At 35.8% G+C, this 23,506-nt stretch overlaps 1 protein-coding gene across 2 annotated transcripts in view; it reads left to right on the top strand.

Annotated features, from left to right (window-relative positions):
• The window catches only part of NRCAM (neuronal cell adhesion molecule), a 191,008-nt gene that overhangs the window by 161,838 nt on the left and 5,664 nt on the right, over window positions 1–23,506 (top strand). The window contains exons 27-33 of one of the 2 annotated variants that reach the window (XM_054692554.1): window positions 1,772–1,894; window positions 2,911–3,087; window positions 4,090–4,125; window positions 9,850–9,975; window positions 11,251–11,403; window positions 16,604–16,735; window positions 17,574–17,652. In XM_054692554.1, the coding sequence (XP_054548529.1) occupies window positions 1,772–1,894; window positions 2,911–3,087; window positions 4,090–4,125; window positions 9,850–9,975; window positions 11,251–11,403; window positions 16,604–16,735; window positions 17,574–17,652 (826 nt within the window). Of the gene's footprint in view, window positions 1–1,771; window positions 1,895–2,910; window positions 3,097–4,089; window positions 4,126–9,849; window positions 9,976–11,250; window positions 11,404–16,603; window positions 16,736–17,573; window positions 17,653–23,506 lie in introns of both variants that reach the window. The other variant, XM_037511627.2, reaches the window with a different exon arrangement.

Here is a 23,506-nt window from a genome sequence, read left to right as displayed (position 1 = left end):
TACAAATATAAGCCAGGACTGTTGTAGGCCCAGGCAAAGGCCCCTGAGGTGTTGAGGTGGGCAGTGGCTGAGGGAGAGAAAGGAATGGATATGGTTGAGATTAGCAAAGTGTCCCAGCAAATGGTACTTCTGAGGCATATCATCAGAAAATGAAGCAGACATTGACACCCTGGTTTCTCTCTAGAGCAACAGAGGAAACTGTTGCTATCACTGAGTGCAGGGGGCACAACAGGATGGTAGAGGCAGCAACCACCATGAGGGAGCTGCCACAACCTTCATTTTCATGAGGAAGTAACTAGAAGAAGACCAGGCATGTTTCCTCTGGTACTTGGCCAGCCTCTGCCATAGAGAGCCTGATACCCACAGGCCTTCCCCAGAGCCAGGGATTGCCAACACTGGGGCTTTTGTCCACCACTGCGATCTGGGCCTCTCTCAGCTCTCTGGATAAGAAGCGCTCTGCACCTGGACAGGCTGGCTCAGGCCCAGAGCCCAGCAGGCAGGGCGTTCTGACTGGAGACGCCTGGTTTGTTGGGGGAAAACAGTCCTGAATAACCTAGAACACAGCCTCTTCTATTCAAAGGTCTGGTTAGAATGGTTTCCCTTAGTCACTGGTTTGTTTTTTTGGTTTTTTTTTTTTTTTTTTTAGTTACCATGACATACGTATTCTGTCTCTTTTTAAGTTTGGTTTGCCAGTCAACATCTTGAGGGCCTGAGATTAGGAGGAAGGGGAGGGACAGAAACAAGGAACACAAGGGACAGTGGTGGGGAAAAAATAAGATACAAAAAAAATATAATGATGTGCACCTGAGAAAGAACATCTAATGTGTTGTTATAAAACAGTTATTTTTTAATAGCTCACACACAGAGCTTCTAAAAAATCATGAACTTTTCAATATAGATGGCCGTCATATATATTTTTACCCTGAATTATTTTGATCTGAAGTCACATAATGTGTGTTATTTGACTTAGAGCATCCAAAATGTAAGTTTATATTTGCACTTTTACTAAATAAGAGATTAAAAAGAACCAGCTAGTGTTAACACACTTCTCTGAGATCCCCAGGAAGCCATATGATTCTCTGAGTTTGTTTTATCTCCAGAGTAAAGCTTGCCTGCCTGGGCCAGCTGAACTTCAAGTGTAAAGAGACACCATTCTCATTATTATCATAAGGATAAATACATGTAATAGAAATAAATATTATTACCATCATTCTTATTAAGATTCTGGATTTTTAATCTTTGACTGAAACATAAATCCTCAGTTTGGCATTCAAAGTCTTCCATACACACTCCTAACCCATGTTTCTAGTCGTTTCCCACCACCCCCCTTACCCATAACCTGTAATGGGCAAATCTCCACACCAGCCTTACCTTATCCTTATCCCATGCCCATCCTTTTTTCCTGCCATGTCTTTGCCCATGCCTTTCTGCTCAGAATCCCTCTCTATGCCTCATCATTGCCCGTTCTCATCCCCCCAAATACACACACACACACACACACACACACACACACACACACACACACACACACAGAGGTTTGGGTCCCTATAAAGGCAGAAACTTCATGTATTTTGGTTCTACATGGAAATGGTAGAAAGAAAATAGCTGAACATATCTATCACATACTTCTATTAATGAGTTTTCAGCTGAATTATAAGTTACAGAAAACAAAAATCTCAATGAATTGTGCAAACATCATGAAATATGTCATTTTTGTAATTTTTGAAACTTTCAAAAGCCTTTATGTTGACTCTGTGTTCTTGTTAACAAGTCCCCAGTGCTCCTTCCTCTTTGAAGATTGTTAACCCAACACTGGATTCTCTCACATTGGAATGGGATCCACCAATCCACCCAAATGGCATTTTGACGGAATACACCTTAAAATATCAGCCAAGTGAGTTCTTGGGAGAAGGGGTGGGGGAGTGGAAATATGGCTTTAAAGGGAAAAAAAAAACTATATTCTTAAAATACAAAATGATTATTTTTTTTTAAGATTTATTTATTTATGCGTACAAGAACTGGGGTACAGGCCAGAGGTGTGTGTGGGGGTGTGAGAGGATTCACCAGAGACAGAGTGGGGAACAGAACAGGCAGATCAACTGAAATACACTGCTGAGGGGAGCAGCGGCGAGACAGGAGAGGTCTGCTGTGCCGTGTAGGTTGCTCCCTGGCCAGGGATCCAACTCATGATGCAGTGGCTGCGGACAGCTCCATAGGTTGTGTCTTACCCTTTGTGCCACCAAGGAGGCCTACAAACTGATTATTTCTTATAGCCATAGAATATATGCATTTACTTTCAAGCATTATTCTAGAAGGAACTTCAATGATACTTTTTAAAGGAAAATGACATATTTGAAAATAAAGCTATCTGTAGAATAATACAGACATCTGAGCAGCAGGTTTGTAGTGTGCTGTGGTAATTAGGTAGACATCTTCTATAACTCGAAACTGGTAAAGAGGAGTTCCTTTGGCACAAAGTTTCTGAAGACAGGGTTTGTGATTAGTTAACAATATGTGACTCCACCTGCAAACACTGAGACAAATGCTACTGTGATTCAGTGTAACAATCTCCTAATTTATGGGCCCATGGAGAATACATTTCCCCTTGTTATGCTATATTATAGAAGCTGTAATATTATGTCAGGTAAAAAATGAGTAGGGTTAGGGCCTCCCTGCTGGTGCAAGAGGTTAAGACACAACCTATGAAGCTTACCACAGCCAATGCAGCTCGAGTTCAATCCCCAGCTAGGGAGCAACCCACACGGCACAGCAGACCTCTCCTGAGGTCTTAAAAAGAAAAGAGCAGGGTTACAAAAGCCAGTGTAATCTGAGTTTGACTTTTTTGGTTGACACATTTATTTATAATAATATTCTGTAGCAACTAATGGGGAATTAATTTTTTCTTCACAGTTAACAATACACATGAATTAGGTCCACTGGTAGATTTAAAAATTCCTGCCAATAAGACACGCTGGACTTTAAAAAATTTAAATTTCAGCACTCGATATAAGTTTTACTTCTATGCACAAACATCAGCAGGATCAGGAAGTCAAATAACGGAGGAAGCAATAACAACAGTGGATGAAGGTAAGATGGGTATGTATAAAATCCATCTAAATATGAGTATCCTGGAACACAAATCTTAAGTGTGTGCTTTCTCTTTTCTTCTTACAATGGAATTTCCATCTAACCCAATTGATGCAAATGCTTATTTGTAATTTCTCATTCTGATATATATAATATATAATATGAATGATTTAATTCATATTAGAATAAGTATTTGATATTTTTTCATGTCCATTTAAAGTTTGCAACATATTGACATACTGAGGTGAGAGTGGAAAATTAGAATATTTTACCACTCTAGAGTATGAAGTTCAAGACAATGTTTTTTTCTACCAACAAATACAAACATACATACATAAATATATTTATACACACAGAGACGTACACACATACATAAATAAACATGTAATTCCAGTTTTGATATAAAGCAGAAAATAATGTGCTAATCCACATACTGATTTAGGTTTTCTAGTAAGAAAATTGAAACTGTTATTAAATAGTGTGTTTACATTGTGTTTTGAAATGGGACTTCGTATTTTGGTATGCCATCTGCTGCAGAAAAAAGCAAAATAGCCCCATTAAAGTATCTAAGAAGGAATTAGCACTTTCTTTCATACTCTTAAAAATAATTTTGAAAATGTTTGAGTCAATGAAAATGATCTAATATGCTGTAGAAGATTTTCTGTGTTTGCATGTCTATACATTGTAGAATTACTTAAGAGTTATTTATTGGTTATCTGCCATAGCATAAGAAGTTGACATTTCTACCTAAAAGTTGATTTGAAATATCTTAAGGCTTCCTACTTTGTAGCTAGTTATGTATAATACACCTTAAGTAATGTGTGGATTTGATTACTAGGTAAATGTGGGGACAGCAACAAACGTTGTCCCCTGTACCTGATATGGAACACTTCATTCTTGCATGCTTTAGCATGTTAATAAGTGTTTTTTATCGCTTAACATGCTCATGGGTGTGTTACATCTAACTATATAGTGTCCTATTTCTGTTTCCCTTCATTAAAGCTGGTATTCTTCCACCTGATGTAGGTGCAGGCAAAGGTAAAATAATTCATCTGCATGATTTTATACCTGTGTGAAATTTGCAATGTTAAACATGGGGAAGTGCAGCATGGGTTAAAAAAAAAAAAAAAGACGGAAAAGAAGCCTTGAAACACCAAAAGAAAGAGAAGATCTTCAAAGATCTTGGCTTTAAAATTAATTTCTAGTCTTTTTTTTTTTTTTTGCAAGTAGAAAGCCACATATAGAATTCTCCCAAAACTTTTCCTCAAGATTATATTCCTTGTCCAAATACTAATCTTAGCTTTTAATGATATGATTGTGGCTGGATCAGGCAGGACCGAAACCGTGGATTTGTCACAGACCCTCTCTGTGGCCATGCCACTTTTTAAGGGTTCAGTAATACTCATCCTGTGATGAAAACATCCTGTGAAAAAGTGGATCAATCAAGCTCCTCATTCTAATCTGATTTAGCTATGCTCCTGGTAGATACAGCACACACTTTGCTGGCATCACACCACATGTCCACGTGGAATCCCAACTTAGCAGTACCCTCCAGCTAGCCTGGACTAGAAGCATCCTCAGAGGGAACCCCTCCAAGCAAGTCAGCCTGCATGCTGTGCTCAGTTGTGTTATTCCATCCTGTCTTCACCAAACAGCTCAAGTCTCCTTCTCCTGGATAGCCAACAATTCACAATGGATTACTTTTTCATCCTCCTTTATTTTTCACAGTTCTCTGGGTGAGAAAGCTTTGCTGGGAGAATGATGCTTGAATAAATTGTGATATGTCTTCCTCCTGAAATCCCCCAGTCTTTGGCCCTTGGCTAATGGTTAATCTGTTAACTTCGTAGAGAGAGAATCCCTGCCACAGAGCACTGTTTTCATATGGGGTACCCATGACCAGGGGTTTTCTTGGAGTTAGACTAAATGAGTACAAGTGGGAATGAAGAAAAAGAAGACCAAGAGAAATATGTTTTGCCCTAAATTATTCTAATTTTGTCAACTTAAGCTTAATACATATCTTCTGCTTTTTAGAAACCTGTTTATATTTAAAGCCTTGATAAGTTATAGAATGTAGATCTGATTTTGCACTAACTGAATAAGAACCATAGCCACTTTCAGTTATCTTAACCATGGCATGTGTGTGTTTTTAGACTTCAAAAAATGAATTGTGACTATTCCAAAATTCTACATACAATATTGTAGGAAGATGGAAACCTCTTTTTGATATATACCCCCTTTTCTAGGATAATCAGACATCAGTTACAATTCTTGGTTGTTTTACAATTATTTACTGCTGTGTTCCACTCTTACCATCTACATGAAGCATTGTAGGGAAAGCCTGGCCTGGACCTGTGCAGTAACACATCCCTGTGGCCCTGTCTCCTCAGTAGCAGAATAATTTGGCTGCAGGGAGGGCATCCAAGTGTCCCATTGGCTGGTTGTGGTAGAACAGGACATGAATTCTGCTTCGCACATCACCTCCTGTTTGTAATAAATTAAAACCAGAAGAAATTAAGTGGCAGGATAACTTAGCGAATAAAACTAAAAGAAATTGTTATTAAAAGCCTTTAGGTCTTACCATTTAATGTTTCTAAATTGAATTTTGAATTCCTTATGATTATAGAGTTAAGCAAAAATGGAATGACAGAAGGTGCATGGCCTCCCCCATCTGTGTCAAAAACTGATGGATCTCAGATAAGAAGGGAAATTGTGTTTAGAAATTTTCAAGCTAAATAATGTAGCTTAAATAATAATTCCTAATTTCTATATTTTTTCCTCTTAACAGGGCAGCAATAATTAAACATTGCTTGCATAAAATATTTTACCATAAAACTTTAAGCTGCTTAAGAATAATTTATTATTCCTTAAATACTTTTTTTTATCTAAGAATTAATACTATCCTCTTTTATATTTTTCCTTCTCCATGTGAAGTTTAGATAGTCTCTGAAAGGTAGAAAAATAATTCTCCACAATCCTTCCAATTTTGATATTTTATCTATCCTTTATATTTTAGTTTAGAACAAGATGAAAGAAAATAAAAATATAAGAATCATTGTGAGAAAGTTTGTGTGATACCCTTAGCTATAGAAGCACCAACCTCTACTGATTTTAATTTACCTCTGATCACAGGAGGGAGAAAGTGATACAACTGAGCTTACATCTTTAAATTTTCTTAAGATTTTAAGAAATGTTAATGAAACCCAAGCTTTCAAATATATAATTACAAAAGGGTTATTTAAACCATGAAATAGAAACCAGGATAATTCAACTAAGTTTATTATAACCTACCAAGCCTTTTCCTTATCATCTTCATCAATATAACTAAGATGGGCATGGAAATAATCTTGATATTTTTAAGGAGTCACTTATTTTGATTCATGGCCTTGTTTAGTTAAAACCCTCCATATCTATGTAATTGTTATAGTTGTTTGACTACATTTGTTCAGTTTCTATGCTTCTTTAGATATTTCTTGGGTCTGAATTCTGGAAAATAGGCCAATGAAGGCTTTTATAGAAATGAACCCAAAACATGAAGATGATGGCCCCAGTGTTGCTGGTGGATCAATACTCCTTTTTCTCTAGTATTTTACTGCCTTGTCCTTGGGACCAACCATCAGAACACTTCTGTGAGGGGACGAGCCGGTGTATAGGAGCAGGGAGGAACTGAAGTAGCAAGGCAGGCACTGAACCTGGCTCTTGCTGATGGTGGTCAACCAGTTATAACTGAGTGCCCTGAAAAGGCACTGAGAAATGGTGACAAATCCCCTACGGTCACACTCTCACTATTATAACTTGTTATACTGGAGTCAGGCCCACTGCTGCCCAATTAGGTCAAGAAACATGGAAAAGCTAAAGACCCAGTAAGTAAAAATCAGCTTTATTTGGCTTGAATGACAATGAGGTTGTTAAACAGAAGATTCAGTCAGTTCAACAGTGAATATCTATCTGCTCATAAAATAAATGGCCATTTTTTAAAATTTTATTTTATATATTTTTTACATTTTTCATTTTTGCACAATGTATGCGTTTTCATCTTGGTCATAGTCCCCATACAATTCCCACCCCTCTTATTTTGACCCTAATCCCTCCTCCCCCCCCATCATAGTGTATCTCTGGTTTATAGTTGCTTGTTGATTTTGATTTTTACTTTATTATAATTAGTCTTTTTCCTGGTCCCTTATTTTGGTTTTCTAAATTCCTGCTATGAATGAGACCATCCGGTATTTTTCTTTTTCTTTCTGGCTTATTTCGCTAAGCATGATCCCTTCCAGCTCCATCCAAAATACATGGCCATTTTTAAGGCACAAAGCGCCAACATAGTAAGATGGACCTTGCCTTTGATATAGTTAATATCAGGGAGGTAATTTTAAAAAAGGAGTAAAAAGAGATATTACCCTAGTAATTTGAGCAGAGCAGAGGAGCAAACTTTTTATTTTTCCAAATAGGATCAGGAAAAACTTCACAAAGAAAGTAACTGGGCCTTAAAGAACAAATAGAATTTTTGCCCTAGGAGTCAGAGGGTTGAGGTGTGTGAATCTTTGGTAGGGGGCATTAGCAGAGGCATGGGATTCAAAACTCCAAAGGATATTTGGGCTATACCTGGCAGTTCAGTTTGGCAGAAATGTAGAGTGTAGGAGCGAAGAGTACCTGAACTGCAAATGACTCAGAAGCAGATGAAGCCAGAGGTGAGCAATCCTTAATGTCCATGAGTGCCTTGCTAAGGAATTTGTGTTTACCTGTGGGCAGAGGTAAGCCCTCCCAGTTTTAAATAGTGAAGTTACAAGATCAGATATTTAATCTCGGAAGCTAATATGCAGGTAGCTACACTGGTGGAATCTACAGACAAGACTGATGGTTGCAGGTTGACAGCTGAGAATGCCCATATGAGAAATGGCACTGCAGTTCCCTGTCTGGCATATCACGGGTACTCATTGGGTGTTTAAATTTTCTTAAGATTTTAAGAAATGTTAATGAAACCCAAGTTTTCAAATATATAATTACAAAAGGCACTGAGAAATGGTGACAAATCCCCCATGGTCACACTATCACTATTATAACTATTGTTATACTGGAGTCAGGTCCACTGCTGCCCAATTAGGTCAAGAAACATGGAAAGAGTGAGAAAGTGAACATGGATGAGTGGGGAGTAAAAGGAAGGAGAATTAAAATTTCTATGATAAAATGGAGAAATAGTAACCTTGGGGAAATTGTAGTATCTTTTCTTGATGTCTTTAAGAATAAACTGAAGACCCCTATTGGAAGTATTTCACTTTGGTTCTGCCTGAAATATCTTCCATAATTACTCCCAGGCCAAATTTCTCAGTTCCATAATTCTGAAGTCATTTAAAGAAAGTTAATGTTTTACCTCAGTTCTTTTCACTGATGTTCTACACACAGGTACATATTTACTCTCTCTGTTGATTGATCATATTCCTATCATTGCCTATTCCCTTAAGAGGAAAATATCAGACAGCTAACATTATTGTCTCTTCACAATTCAATAGTCAGGTTTGCTGCCCTTGTCAACAGAGAGGACCACAACACACAGGTGATCGGGAATTATATCTCAGCAGTCAAATGCCTTACTTATTTCATTTACTTCTTTATTTGATCCTTAAAATACCACATTTCATTAAATTTGTTTCAGTGAAACAAATTTAGCTTCTAAATTTGTTAACAAATTAGCTGTTAGCTTCTAAATTTTATAACATTTTAGAATTTAATCTTAGAGTCTGAGTAAACCCATTGGCACTTTCTGTTTTAATCTAAGAAGATTTCTCTGTGGTCATCTATTAATCTTATCATTTTTCAACTATTCAAGTTAATGTATCTGTAAATATCTCATGTTCAGTTAGTCTGCTGAGGTAAGGCTGATAGAATTGTCAGCCTCGGAGAATAAATAACATCATTGAATGTCTGTAGATGTCCTCGGGACTCAAGTGTAGAGCTTTATGTGGTCTCTATAGTTAGGTGCCTTAAGAAACTATTCAAATTGCTCTATGATTGTTCAGAACAGTATATATAGCAAACACACAGCAGGTAAGATTGTCTCCCTCTCTGGAGCTTGTCAAGTGAAGTAGTTCTCATTGTTTTTATTTTTCTTTCTTAACTTCTGATAAGCATATTTCGCGATTCTTTTTTGCAGCTTCTCTTCCAGATACCTTAATCATTTACTGTTCTCCAAAGCAGTGTTCCTCACCTGGGTTCCCTGAAATCCCCAGAGGCACATTCTTCTCAAGGAAGTTTTTGACTCAAAACAGGTCAAAAACCACTATTCTAAGGACCATTCTTTCTCATCATAATACAAATTCTTTAAAGACCCACATGAGGTGATAAACAGAATTGAAAAGCAACTGCCTGCAAGTTACCTTGCAGTCTCTGATGTTCTGTAATCTCTGCCCACGGCATTGCTTATCAGTCCCTCACCCCACTGATAGAAATAAATTAAGACTGATGTTTCCTGAGTCTGTATTTAATGGACAACAGTTTCCATTATTCAGGACCCATACAATAGAATGCATATATTGTAATATTCTGCCTCAGTATTTCTGATTGTTAATTTATTTTCATAGTGCAGTTTCATAAGTGAAAAACCTTTCTGTAATGAAAGGAAAGTCTGAATGAACCCTAACATTCTGCAGTAAATTCTAATTTTATTTGCACAATTTCAGAGTACTTAAATCTATTTTATATCTGTGTGTTTGGTGCTGTAATGTGATTGTTTGTTTGTTTGTTTGATTGATTTTTCTATTATATATTTATTTCAAGCAGTAAATCCCAGGATCAGCAATCTTACTACTGCAGCTGCTGAGACCTATGCCAATATCAGTTGGGAATATGAGGGACCAGAGCTTGTGAACTTTTATATTGAATATGGTGTAGCTGGCAGTAAGAAACAATTTCATTACCTGGTTTTTAATTTGGGGGATACATTTTAAGAGCTTAAGAACATTTTGAAAGATTTAGTTTGGATCATCTTGAAAAAAAAACAAAAAATTTGATCCAATTAAATGAATCAGATTTATCCAAAAACTATAAGTGAATAGTCAGCCTTTCTATTTTACATATAAATAGAAATTTCTATTTTTATGTTGCTAATAATAGAAGATGTTATAGGTTCCATGGCATAGTTATTTTCATATCATGGTACTTAAAACTGTTCTGTACCCACCTACGTAAGCAAGAGTAATAATGAATGATTGTATTTGTTAGTATAAGTGGAAAGAAGAAAAGTTTCTTCAAATTGGACTTTGAAATAGCAGAAATCAAACTGACTTGAAAATACTCATTTTGCCTGTACTAGACAACAGAATTTTATCAGAAGTTGTGGAAAATTAACACTTAGAGGGGACATGCATTGTGTTTCCATGTTTAATGTATTCCCAAATCAGATGTTCTGTTTACGTCGTAGCTGATGTTACTGGAGATGAAGCAACTTTAATTATCAGTAGTTTGTGAAGACTGCTCACTCCCTCCTCAGCGCAGTGTGCCCTGCACGGATTAAACTGGGTGGCCAGTAAATGTTTGTAAGAAAATGTTGGACATAGACTAGCTTCCTGTTAAGGCCTTTATCATGCAAACAAATATTTTTTAGAAATAACTATTTCTTTAGGGAAACCAGTGCTCTATAACTTGAATAAATTTGAATCTGTAGGAAATAGGGAAAGATTGAATCTGTAATTTGGATAAATTTGAAGACATTTAAGTTTACCAAAAGATTCTGATTGTGACTCTCATGGAATATTTCACTTAAGCTATTTAATATGTAGCAGTTCTTTTTATAAACATCATTAGAGAAACTCAATAGTTTCACAAGCAAGGAACAGATAAGAAGCTTCTTTTATTGAGAAAATGTACACCTGAAGTCCATACAGTGTTCTTAATGTTACCTCAAAAAAAGAAAAAAATATTTAATACAATGGGAATATAAATATGCAATCTGGATATCACTCAATTTTTCTTTGAGTACATTGTCATGTAGTTCTTTTAACTGATTTATTTGACATGGCTTGACTTAACGATAATCTGAAGTGATAAACCCTGTGAATCCTAGATTTTGTCTTTAGCTTATTAACTTATAAATAATTTTCCTTTCTTAAAGCATTGAGTGATTTCTGGCCCCATGAAATATTTAAATGTGTTGTTTTTACAAAATTTCCATAGGCAAAGAAGAATGGAGGAAAGAAATTGTAAATGGTTCTCGGAGCTTCTTTGGGTTAAAGGGTCTAATGCCAGGAACAGCATACAAAGTTCGAGTTGGTGCTGAGGGGGACTCTGGTTTTGTGAGTTCAGAGGATGTGTTTGAGACAGGCCCAGGTGAGGCACACACCACACCAGTTCTGACTCACCCCAGAGGTGAAGCCACCGTGTGCTCCAGTCGAGACCGGGGCTGGTGGAGCTGTGTGATGGGTAGGGCCCTGAATTCTTTCTGTGGGACCCAGTGGGCATGGAGTTTGAATTTTTTATTGTTCTTGACTTTATATCAAATGAAGTACAGAATTGAGTAAATCGTCTAACTGGGACTACTGCCCATGGCCATTACAAAAACTGATGAAAATTATTCCCAACCTACGTAAATGATGTAATTTAATTTTTCATATCATTTACATCTATGAAATCTCCTTCAGAGTTAGAATGGAGCTTTTGAAATGTTTTTGAAGCTGCAATAACTTACTTTTTATAAGTAAGGTCTGAAACTTTTTATATCCAAATGGCTGCACCCAGTAGAACCCTGCAGTTTGGTTAGACAACTGTTGTAAATATTATTAAACTCCTATAGAACAACACGTTATCACACCAAATTTGACTGCTAGTATATGTTTTAGTTATTTTAACATCAGAATATACAATAAAAATTAATGTTTCTAAAACAAAGAAAAATGTTCATATAAAATGCATTCATATTCATTTAAACTGGAGAAATGAAAAACAACCCCTTGCTTAAATTTAAAGAAGGGTTTTGTGGTATGTGTTCATGTTGTGATTCATACATCCATGTCATGTTCAGTCACTTCATGGATTTTTGAGGAAATCTTGCATTTCCTGTAAGCAAAGTATTTTTTGTGTCTTGTACACAAACATTATGATTTTTAGTCATTTCTTATTATTTAGAAAAACATATTCATGATTTTTAAAAAATATATACCAAAGGTAATATTCAATAACTTACTTAATTGTATTTTTAAGCATCCATGTGCTGAAATCATAATGTTTAAAGCAACAAATTTTTTTCTGTTATTCTGTTTGTTGTATTTCCATAGTCATTTATATAGAATTTTAGGAAAATGCTGTATTAATATCTAATATCTAGAGATAGAATGCTAATAATAGTAACAACACTGGTATTTAATCTTCCTTATACTGGGAGAATAGCTTTCCTGGCTTTTCTCATTCAGCCCTCACAACAATCCTGTGAAGTAGGCACTGTTATTACCCACTTACACATCATGTCGATACTCTGAGAGGGGGATCGCCTACCCAAATTACCCAGCCAGAATGTTGTAGAGCTGTAGTGAGAGGCTCAGCTTCCCAACACTGGAAGAGAGGCTCTCCTTATACCCACCGTAGAGCCACTGGGGCCCATACTTGGAAGTGGAACAGGATGTCCCAGAAATGACCACTTTATTTAGAATTTGCTATGTCTTTCCAGATATTCTGGACTCCTCAGTGCTCCTTATAGTCCCAGGTCTAGGTAGAATTAGGTTCCATGCACAGAAATTGAGTTACGGCATTTTTTTTAATCCTTTTATGGGACAAAAGGCAAACCCTTTAGGAAAAAATTATTTTTCTTCAGTTTTGATATACCTGCAACTGGTAGGTAATTCCAGGTGAGCTATGGTTATGGGTCAGCCATTTTTGTGTGCCACGGATAGATAATGATGATGAAGATGATAGGTAGGTAGGTAGGTAGACAAATACATTAATCATGGCAATGACCAGTTTTTGCCACCTCTTACATGTAAATATAACTATTACAAAGAATAAATATTGAGTCAACTGTGATGCCTTTAGTTAGCATATTACCTCTAGGAGCAAATGCTGATCAATCCAGCTCTCTTGTTCTCCCAGTTTACAGAATTGTCCTTTGGGGTACCAGATTGACTCCAGTTTGGAAGCATTTTCTTTTGCTTCTGCTTCCTGTTGCTAGGCTTTGAGATGTGACTGTCAGTAATAGACATGGAAACATACCATTCCGGCTAATGTTTTAAATTCTCTGTGTTAAGGAGTTGCTTTTCTCTGAGTACTTCTCATTTTAGGAACCTAGACTAACTTTCATCTCTTTGTTTCATAAACTTCTTAACTTCACACAATGTCTGTTTTTTATAGTCAGGATTCTTAAGGTATATTTCTTAGTTTTTTGTCCTATGGCATAAACTGAAAATCAAGTAAGACTATAGATGGTATCCCAATGGTGAGCTTCTCATCAACACTTTTGTTGGTACCTCACATTAAGACCATCCACCTCCTTCTCTTCCTTTCTCGGCTCTTACCCTCAATTACCAAGTTTCTTCTCTCATTTTGCGAAAGATAAAAAGCAGATTTGCTTTACTGGATCCAACACTTTTTTCATCAGCTCTCTCCAAACTTTGTACAAGGTAATTTTTTCCCCTCTCTTTAAATGTTTTAAATTCTCTTTATTGAACAGGACATTTTGATACATAATGGATAATACTAGTACACAACAAATAGCCATTTATCTCACCCTGTCTCTTCTACATTTAATCTATCATCCTAAGTACTGAAGATCATTTTCCTCCAAGACCAACTACCACAGAGCACACGTTACCTATGACCAAACAAGCAATGTGATATAGAGGACTGTTGCTAAAACTAACTTCCAGGAAACAAAGCAAATTTTATCACTCTGGCTTATTTTGTTTTTCCATATTCTTTGTATTAGTTTGATTGATTATTGCTTTCGGTATTACTCAAGTACTACATGACTATAATTTTACTGTAAACATTTCCGATAAGGTGAAAATTCTTTTTCACTTTCCTGCCCAATCCTGCTAACACCCATCCACTGAAACGTGGATTCAGGAAGCCCACAGGGTGACATGAAGCATGAGGGTGGCTCTGACTTGGGTTTATATGCTATAGTTAGAATGATATTAGAGGGTCCTGAAAGACTTGGAACCCCTCATAGTTATTCAGGCCTTTAAGCCCTTATTATAAGGACAGAAAGTCAACATACATTATTTTCACTTACAAAATTTTTGTTTTGTAAAACTTCTGATGCACTTGTGTGTGTGTTTGTGTATGTGTATGTGTGAGAGAACATGCCCACACATGCACCTGTTCGCATATTGTGTTGCCTAATCTTAATGGATGTGAAATATCTGCTACTTTTTCTTTATTTATATATATAGGCAACAAATTCAAAGTAAACTTGGATATTTGTTTATCATATGTCAAAAAAAGGTCCACTTTTTGCATAATTGCACAGTTGCAAGCTGCCAGCTTATGGCTCAGTCATGGCACCATCATTGTAAGACATCTGTGCTAGGACTTGCATAACTTATTGCATTTTTCTTTTATGTGTTTAACTAGATGAACTATAAATGGAGATACTAATTATGACAAGGCTATGAATCATTAAGCAATCTAAAAATGATGAAGACTCATTACTTTCAATCAAATGTTCCGAGGACCAGTTAGTTTCTGGTTTTGAAGAAAAAGCCCATAAAGACCACATATAAATTGATAGAAATATATTGCCAGAGTATGAACTTTTTACCTGTCTCAGAGTGGAAATTCCCCCATAACATTTTATTCTTTGTAAAAACCTCTGCGGATTTAATACTGTCTGGACATATTTTCAAGAATGCATTATAACAGCAGAGCATAACAGTAGCAGATCTTTGGAATCAGACAGCAGTGAGTCAAATTCCAACTCTTGGGCAAGATCTTTACCCTCTCTGGTCTACCCTCCTGGTGTCTACTTCAAAGGATTGTTTTGAAGATAAAATGAGATTTTGCCCTCAGCACAGTAAAGGTTTGAACAATGGTTATAGGGGTTAGTCTCAATATCCTTGTCTTCATCTTCATCATTTTCACGGTGACTGTGGTACATGTTTGGAAGGGGACACTACCTGTTCTCATGCGTCAGTTGTGTCTAGGTACCATGTCAGTCAAAACCCCTATAACCAGTGAGGCACAAAGTGCTGTTGGGAAAAGACTACTGGCACTTGATTTATATTCCAGATAGTGCATTTCCACTTCTTGCTTTATTTCCTAAACACACAGCCACATAATTTTCATATTCTTCTTCATGTTTAGTTTTAAACATTTCATTTTTATCCCTAGAGTTCATGTGGAGAAAAAAAGCCATTGAGGTTCTATTTTTGCAATATATAACAGAACCTGGCCTATGTGTAGTCATGCTTATTTCTGCATCCTGAGATCACATACACCTAACCCAGTCATGTTAAATATACTCAGAAGAAATTTAATAAAATTAAAAGCGTGATAGAGGTATGCTCATAAAGTCAAAAGAAGAAAACCTTGTTTTTGGACAAAAGTGAAAAAATTAAGGTCTTTTAAAAAAGGATTCATACCAATTTATTTAAATAAATCCTCATGGGCGTGTCTGAATAGCCATTAATGCTGCACTTTGTCCCATTTGACTGACACTTTGAGAAATACCAGAAATGCTAATTATTCTGTGATTTTTCTTAGGAGATTTGCATACTGTGACTATTTGGATTGAGGCCTTCATATTTATTTAATGAAACAGATTAAAACGAAAAGAATACGTATACATGTGAATGAGTATTTTCTCTTTAAACTGGCCAGTTATTTCAGTAATGATTCCACTGTTCAAGATGTATTTCAAAGTCTTTTGAATAGATCTGAAATAGTATTGAATATTATATTGAATTTTTTGGAAATTTTTAAAAATCATTCAGAACAAACGCTTCCAAATGAGATGAATAACAAATCTAAGTGTATTTAGGGGGCAAATTGAGGTGTTATACAAAATAATAAAATTGGTTATCTTACGTGGAAGGTTTCTTATGTGGGAAGTTTTCTTTCTTGACAGAGATATAAAAAAAATTTTAATGGCAGCATTATTTCAATTTTCCATTTTAGTCTCCAAAAATGGTTTATTTGAAGGAAAAATACTCTATTAGATGTATACATTCTGTTCTGTTTAAAATTCAGTCTTATATTTGTATCATTGGACTTGATAAACAACTTATAAATAGTAATTATTTTTCTAATTGGTTTGGGACTATGTTTATTTTGGGAATATGCAGTTAAAATAATTTTGAATATAATGTTCAACAGGTTTTGTTAGCAATAATGGTATTAGCTCTCAGACTTCTCTAGTTAAATTTTTTTAGTTAAGATTTTTCAAAGTTAACGCCTGATTGATAATCAACAGATTACAATTTGGGGGTCATGTGTAAAATATACAAAGCCCATAACTGTGGAAAATGTTTAATGTAAGAGACTGCAACAGTGCTCCTCTCTCCTTAACCCACCCCACCGACACCGCTGATTTGTCTTCCAGCAATGGCAAGTCGGCAGGTGGATATCGCCACTCAGGGCTGGTTCATTGGGCTGATGTGTGCTGTTGCTCTCCTTATCTTGATTTTACTGATCGTTTGCTTCATCAGAAGGAACAAGGGTGGTAAATACCCAGGTAAGAAAGAAAAATTAAAATTGCTTTGTGACTCTGCATAATTATTCATTAAACTAACAAGAATTCAGGAGGGTGATCATGTAGAATGCAGTAAAGATATCTTCCCAGAGCCATAAATTTGGATTTCCTGATCAAACAATTTTTGATCCCTTTTTATATAATGGCAAACTAACTGCTGTCAAGGATCAGAAGGCATTTGGGGAAATAAATCAGTTCTCTGAAGACAGTAGTGACTTTTCCTTTAGGCTACAAATAAATCATGGTTGCAGAAATAGCATCTGAAGCCAACTAGCAGAGGGAAGGATCTGTGGGGTTTCCGAAGCAAGTAAGGCCATGAAACATTGTTTTCTCTGTATAGTTAATGTTTTGTTCAATTTAGTGGGCCCAGTGGCATGGGGTTGGGTGGGAAATATGTATGTCTGTGAGCCTGGAAGTTTACTCTTCAGTGACAAGTAAAAAATCTGCAGAAGAATAGATTTACAAAAACAGCTTGTAGGTATGAATATAGTTAATAAACAGATTGGTAAATTAAGGAAGACCATTCAGAAGCTTAAAACTTACTCTATCAAGTGAGTAAGACACTTGTTACACAAAATGCTTCCATGAAGTCAACTTAATGTGTTAATATGTTCATTCTATAAGGTTATTAGGTTGTCTCAAAGTCACTAAAACTTCAGAATATATATACATGACCACATCATGCATCTATGTGGTTGTATCACACCACAATGTGTAGAATTATTTTCTACTGTTATGTATCTGAAAGGTTGCTCTTTTACAAGCTTTGAATAAAGAAACATAGGATCAATAGATAATAATGTCATTTTGTAATTTGTAGTTAAAGAAAAGGAAGATGCTCATGCTGACCCTGAGATCCAGCCCATGAAGGAGGACGATGGCACTTTTGGAGAATACAGGTGAGCCTCTGCTCCTCATGAGCCCCTTGCCTTCCTGCCCTGCACACACACTGAGCTCTGTCTCCTGAGAATAAGAGTCTGCCTGGTATTTCATGTTTCCCTCAAATATTAGTTTAGAAGCACTTTTTTGTCTAAATGTTCATACATCCCTCACTATGAAATAATTTCATTTTCATCAAAAAATAAATTTCCATTTTAGTCATAGGTTTGTCTTGCACTCTATCATATTTTCCAGAAGACTTCGCTATATTGATCAACTTAGCAAAGCTGGTGTTTTACAAAAAGAGTTAAAACAACATTAAAGACCTGAACTTTCTCAGTCTTGCTTTTGTAAAGCCCGTGTTACTCTTCTTAATCTTGGATTTGAAGCTAGTTTTTCTAAACAAATATCTATACCCTTTCTCATTAATCATGGTGTTGTTTTAGCAGCTATTAATTATTAAGGGTTATCACATAACTTTGATAATATTTTCTTGGCATGGCTCCATTATTAAGGACAAATTTTAACGTAATCTGTATGCTAAATACTAAAGTTTTAATATATGTAAATAGTTATTCCAGCCTAGGTTTAGTAGGTCTTTCTAAAGGAGAGAAAGGATTATTTCAGATATGTTTAAAAAACAAAAAAAAAATATTCATCTAAAAGATTTGGATTTTGGTGTTCTGTTTATAAAATGCTTTTATCTTGGTATTTTTCTGCAAGTCTCTTGATTATATAAAAAATAATCTTTTAAATATGCACTGAACCCATTTTATGATTTTTTTTTTTGCCAGAAGACTATTAGGTGAAGTGAAATATTTCACAATTGTGATTATCAGATAATTTTTGTAGATATTTGTATCATTTTTGGTATTTCCATGTTAGTATCATAAGGAGTAAATTAATTTGAATAACTAAGAAATCTAGAACTAACTGATAAAAGCCATATGTTTTTGACAAAATTGGTTTCATACTACTTTCCATGCAGACACAAGTACCTCCCTTCCCAGCATCTAAGCTGTCATATTCTGATCTCTTCAACAGAGATAACAGTAGTTTCTAAAACTTGCCAGAAACTATGTATCTTATGATACAGAAAAATGCCTAGTGAGGGTTGTCTTTGATGTTAAAAGTTGACTCTGGACTGAAAGTATGAAAACCTCATTCAGCATCCACACCCAATCTACCCAAGAGGTTTTCCCAACACCTTAGAACAGCCTGCAAACCACCCCAGCCCAGGGCAGCCAAGTCATACCTGCATCAGTTGAAATCTTTAACTCACTTTCAACACATTTATTCAGTAAAGCAGGTGAGCTGATCATTACTACATAACTTATTTTTAGAGTTCTTATCTCTGGAATTCTACACAGGATATGCATACCACTCCTTATTTTTTGTGATGAAGCTAAATCTTCAATATAGCCTGAAAAAAAATTATGTATTTGCATGAGTTGAAAATAAACTGTCGCACTTCATACATTCTTCACATGGTGATGGATTCCTGTTCTACATTATCACACTTAAATGAATCTATCGATATACTGTTCACCTTGTGGGTCTTCAATGTCAACTTGCTATTACAGTGATGTGAAACCATGATCTGATGTAATGTGACTTTTGTAATAACTATGCTGACTACTTTATTATAACATGATTGAAATTGAAGTTGAATGTGAACTAACTTGGAATCAAGAGACTGTTAGTTTTGGGGTCAATTCAACCATTACCCTTGATTCCTGTAGATATGTCACTTAATTTGTCTATATCTCCATTTTTTTCCACTTATAATATGATACAGTTGTTCAGGTAGTAGATGATCTCCATAAGTTTCTAGTTCTATGGTTTCTCAGTTCACATATGAGCTATCTACTAACAACTTGTTAAATATGATTTTGGGTTCCAGAGCAGTATATAGCAAGTATATATTAGCCTCATTGTCACAGTATTTACATTTATTTGATCATATTTCTTTGTCTTGGTGTTATTATATGTGATATGTTTGTGAAACGTTTTCAAATGACTGTCTTTAGTTTATTTCTTGAGTTTCTTAGAGGAGAAAGACTTTTCCTTGGATCTATTTTGTACAAATTCATTGGTTCCTGGGTAAAGACAAAAACATTTGTCATACATGTAATTATGGTGATTGGAGAGTCCAAGGGAGATAAAGTTCTGATGGGTGTCTTAAACTTGAAACACAACTCACAGATTTTTTTTTAATTGAATTTGAAAATTCACAGGACAATCTCACATGTGAGATCTCTTCCCCAAACACTCAACACCCTTTGCTAGAGATGTGGCATTGTCCTGTGACTTCCTGACACTACCTCAGAATTTTTCCCTTTGGTTTCTTTTTTACAGAAAAAAAGAAAACAAACAAAAGATCTTTAGTTCCTTAGATGTCACAATTAATGAAAACGGTTCCAACTGTTTATTAGAGTTTTTTTTTTTTTTTTAATAATACATCTAAGTGTCATTCTCCTCCCCAGATCACTAGGGTCCCTTCTCTGCTTTGCACATTCTGGACTTTTGAGCTCTATATTACTTACTAATTTTTCCTAAAATTAAATGATGATGCTAATCAGATAGAGACATGCAAAATTAGGGCTATTGCCTAACTGTAAATTAATTCTGCTTATGATTTGCTCATTCTCCAGCTTAAAGATGAAACAGTTTCCGTATGGTCGGCTCTGAGCCAGAGGATATTTCCTAGTGCAAAGAGGGATGGAACTTTAATGGCCAAACTTGATTTTTTTTCCATTTGCCCCATGCCCTCACTCCAGTACCCACCCCCCAAGCAATTACCCTCTGGTGGAAGCCTGCAAGCTTTGTTTGTTTGTTTCTTTAATTATACAGACAGTAGGATCTGCATCCTTACTAGCATATAGAAAAATCAGAGAAACAATGCAACCAACTGTGTAAGTATTTTTTTTTATTCTTTAGATTCATCCTTTAAAACCAGAATGAACCTAGGTCATAAACTATATGACCATGGTACTTGAACGCATAGATAAGCAGAGACTCATGGCACAGGAAACTTGTCATTTGTGTGAACATAGTCCTGTTGCAAGCATACTAACCCATGCTTATGAACTTGAATGATGTGAAGATATGTCGCATTTGCTATATTCTTTAGATTCACTCTGCTCACACACAAAATCTTGTTTGGGAGCAGATTAACAATGATTAATTAATAATGATGGACTATTAGAGAGGGTGTTTGGAAAGAGTGTTTGGGTCATGAGTGTCTATAGCGTTCTAAACTACATCATTGTACAGCATCATTCTAAATTATAGCATGGTTTAACCATGGTAGATTGTGATCACTGGAAAATTAGACCAGGGATCACTAGTTTTTCTGTTGTTGCTAACTTGTGCTGAGTAGGCAAATAAAAGGTACCTTGTGAATGCACAACCCTGAATGAACTGCTGTTGAAAAAAATTGAACTCCTGAAATTCATTCTTTGAGTAAAAGAAAGGAAAGACTATATTTCAGTGCTTTGTCTGACACCATAAAATTAAGAAAGAATGAAAACATTTTCATGTTAGGAGAGTTTGTAAATTGAACACTGTCTCCTCTATTAATATTTTACAGTGAGTTCATGCAGCTAGTATTTATTAGAAGCGTGCTATATACCATGCTATGGGATATTAAAACCAATAGAGTGTGATCCCACTAGCATATAATCTAGTGAAGGATGCAGTCAAGTAAAAGAACAATTTAAGTCTAGTGTGAAAAGTGCTATGAAAGGGATGTAGCTAAGGTATAAAGGAAGCAGGGACAGGGAGCCAACACCTTGTAGGGGGCATAAATAAGGATAGTACAAGAGACTTCTCAGAGAAAGTAACACAAGAACTGAATTATGATATTGTGATGCAAACATTTCTTTCCATTGTACAACTTTTGTTATTCATGGATATAAGTTTCAAAAATATATTTTGCAACTGTATATGCTGTGCCTATTTGATCACTGAACTTAAAATTTAATCTTTGACATTCTAGGCTGAGTTAACACCTCATATCTTCTGTATTTAAATGTTCTCTTTAAAAAGTGGATGATTATGTTAAGCTTTGAATACTGTGTAGGTATATGGCTACATAACTTATAAATCACCTGCTGTAACTTATATTCCTCTAATTTGGGAAACCACCCATTTACACTTAACTTGATAAAGCAGCTTCCCTGCGTACAATGTCAAAAGCAGTTTATTTACTATTTCATTGTTGAATTCATCATTGTGCTGAGAAGGCAGGCATTAATATAGTAGTTCAACACAGACTCATAACACCTGTCACATCTAAAAAGTTCTAAGTGTGTTACTCAAGGTATTTCTTAGAAAAAAAATCTTTCTGATATTGGCCAACATCTGTGCTGGTGTCTTATGTAACTTTTTCCCATTTAACCAGACTGTTTACAGTTAGACCATCCCTCTTCCTTCTTTCCTTTCAAGCACCGCCTGTGTTGCTGTAGATTTTCTCTCACCCACTAGGACTATTAATCTGGGATGGGTGCTCCCAGGCGCCCTCTCTTGGCTCATCATTATTCATAACTCATGATTGTGTGTTTAAAAATCCAAATGAATTTGCAGAAAAATAATAGAATTAATAAGATTACATAGTAACACCACTTGACACAAAATTAACAGTCAATTCTGTCTGTGTAATGGCAAATAGTTGGAAAATAGGATTTAAAAAATTATTCCATTATGAGGGAGCATAAAAATTTAGTGTAGGAGGGCCTCCCTACAGTGCAGCAGGTTGAGCACAGTGCCATGGACCTGTTCGCAGCCTCTGCAGCACGGGTTCGATTCCCAGCCGGCCAGGGCGATGCCCACATGGTGTGGCAGACCTCTCTTGTTATGGCTGCTGCTCCCCTCAGCAGTGTCTTTGGTCTGTCTGCCTGTTCTGTTCTCTATCTCTGGTAAATTCTCTCACACCCGCACCTCTGACCTGTACCCCAGTTCTTGTATAAATAAATAAATCTTTAAAAAAAATTAGTGTAGGAATTAAGCCAACAAAGAGATGTCCCAACTATTTTAAGATCTAGTATTCTATTCCACTGACCCATTTGTCTATCTGAGCACCAACTGTCTTACTAATATAGCATTAAATAAATCTTGATAGCTACTAAGTCAGCCCTCCAACTTTGTTAATATTCAAGAGTTTTTAGATTCTCTTTGCCCTTTTCATTTACATATACATGTTAGAATCAGCTTGCCAAGAGCTACATAAAAATCTGCTGGATTTTTTTTAAATTAAATCGAAAGAACAATATGTAGATTAATGTTTACTGTATTTGAGTCTTCCTGTTCATAGTATGGTGTGTTTCTCTATTTATTGAGTTCTTCCTTAATAACTGAATAAAGGTTTCATTTTCTTCAGAGAGATAAACAATTTTTGTTGCATTTGTTCTTATATACTTAAATTTTTATGTAAAAATTGAATCATTTAAAAATTTTATTTTCCAATTGTTTGCAATTACATATGTAAAAAGTAGTTTTATGCTAACAAATTCATTATACATTCTCTTTTTATTCTGTTTACCTGTAAATTCTTCTGGAATTTTATTTTTTTTACATTTTAAAATGACAGGTTTATTAGGAAAAGGAGAAAGAAAAAGGTTCCTGCATAGTTATAGGCAGATAGGAAAGTCTTTTGGATTTCTTTTTTAAAGATTTACTTATTTATACAAGAACCAGGGTACAGGCCAGATGTGTGGGAGGGTGAGAGGATTTGCAAGAGACAGAGCGGGGAACAGAACAGGCAGACTCGAAACACACTGCTTAGGAGCAGCGGGCGAGACAGGACAGGTCTGCTTCACCACGTGGGATTCTCGCCGGCTGGCCGGGATCAAACCCACACTACAGAGACTGCAG

The sequence above is a fragment of the Talpa occidentalis genome, unplaced genomic scaffold (genome assembly GCF_014898055.3).
Source record: "Talpa occidentalis isolate TD23 unplaced genomic scaffold, MPIMG_talOcc4v2.1, whole genome shotgun sequence".
Lineage (NCBI taxonomy): Eukaryota > Metazoa > Chordata > Mammalia > Eulipotyphla > Talpidae > Talpa > Talpa occidentalis.
Note: the sequence above shows the minus strand (reverse complement) of the source record. Positions and strands in the feature narration are given on the sequence as shown.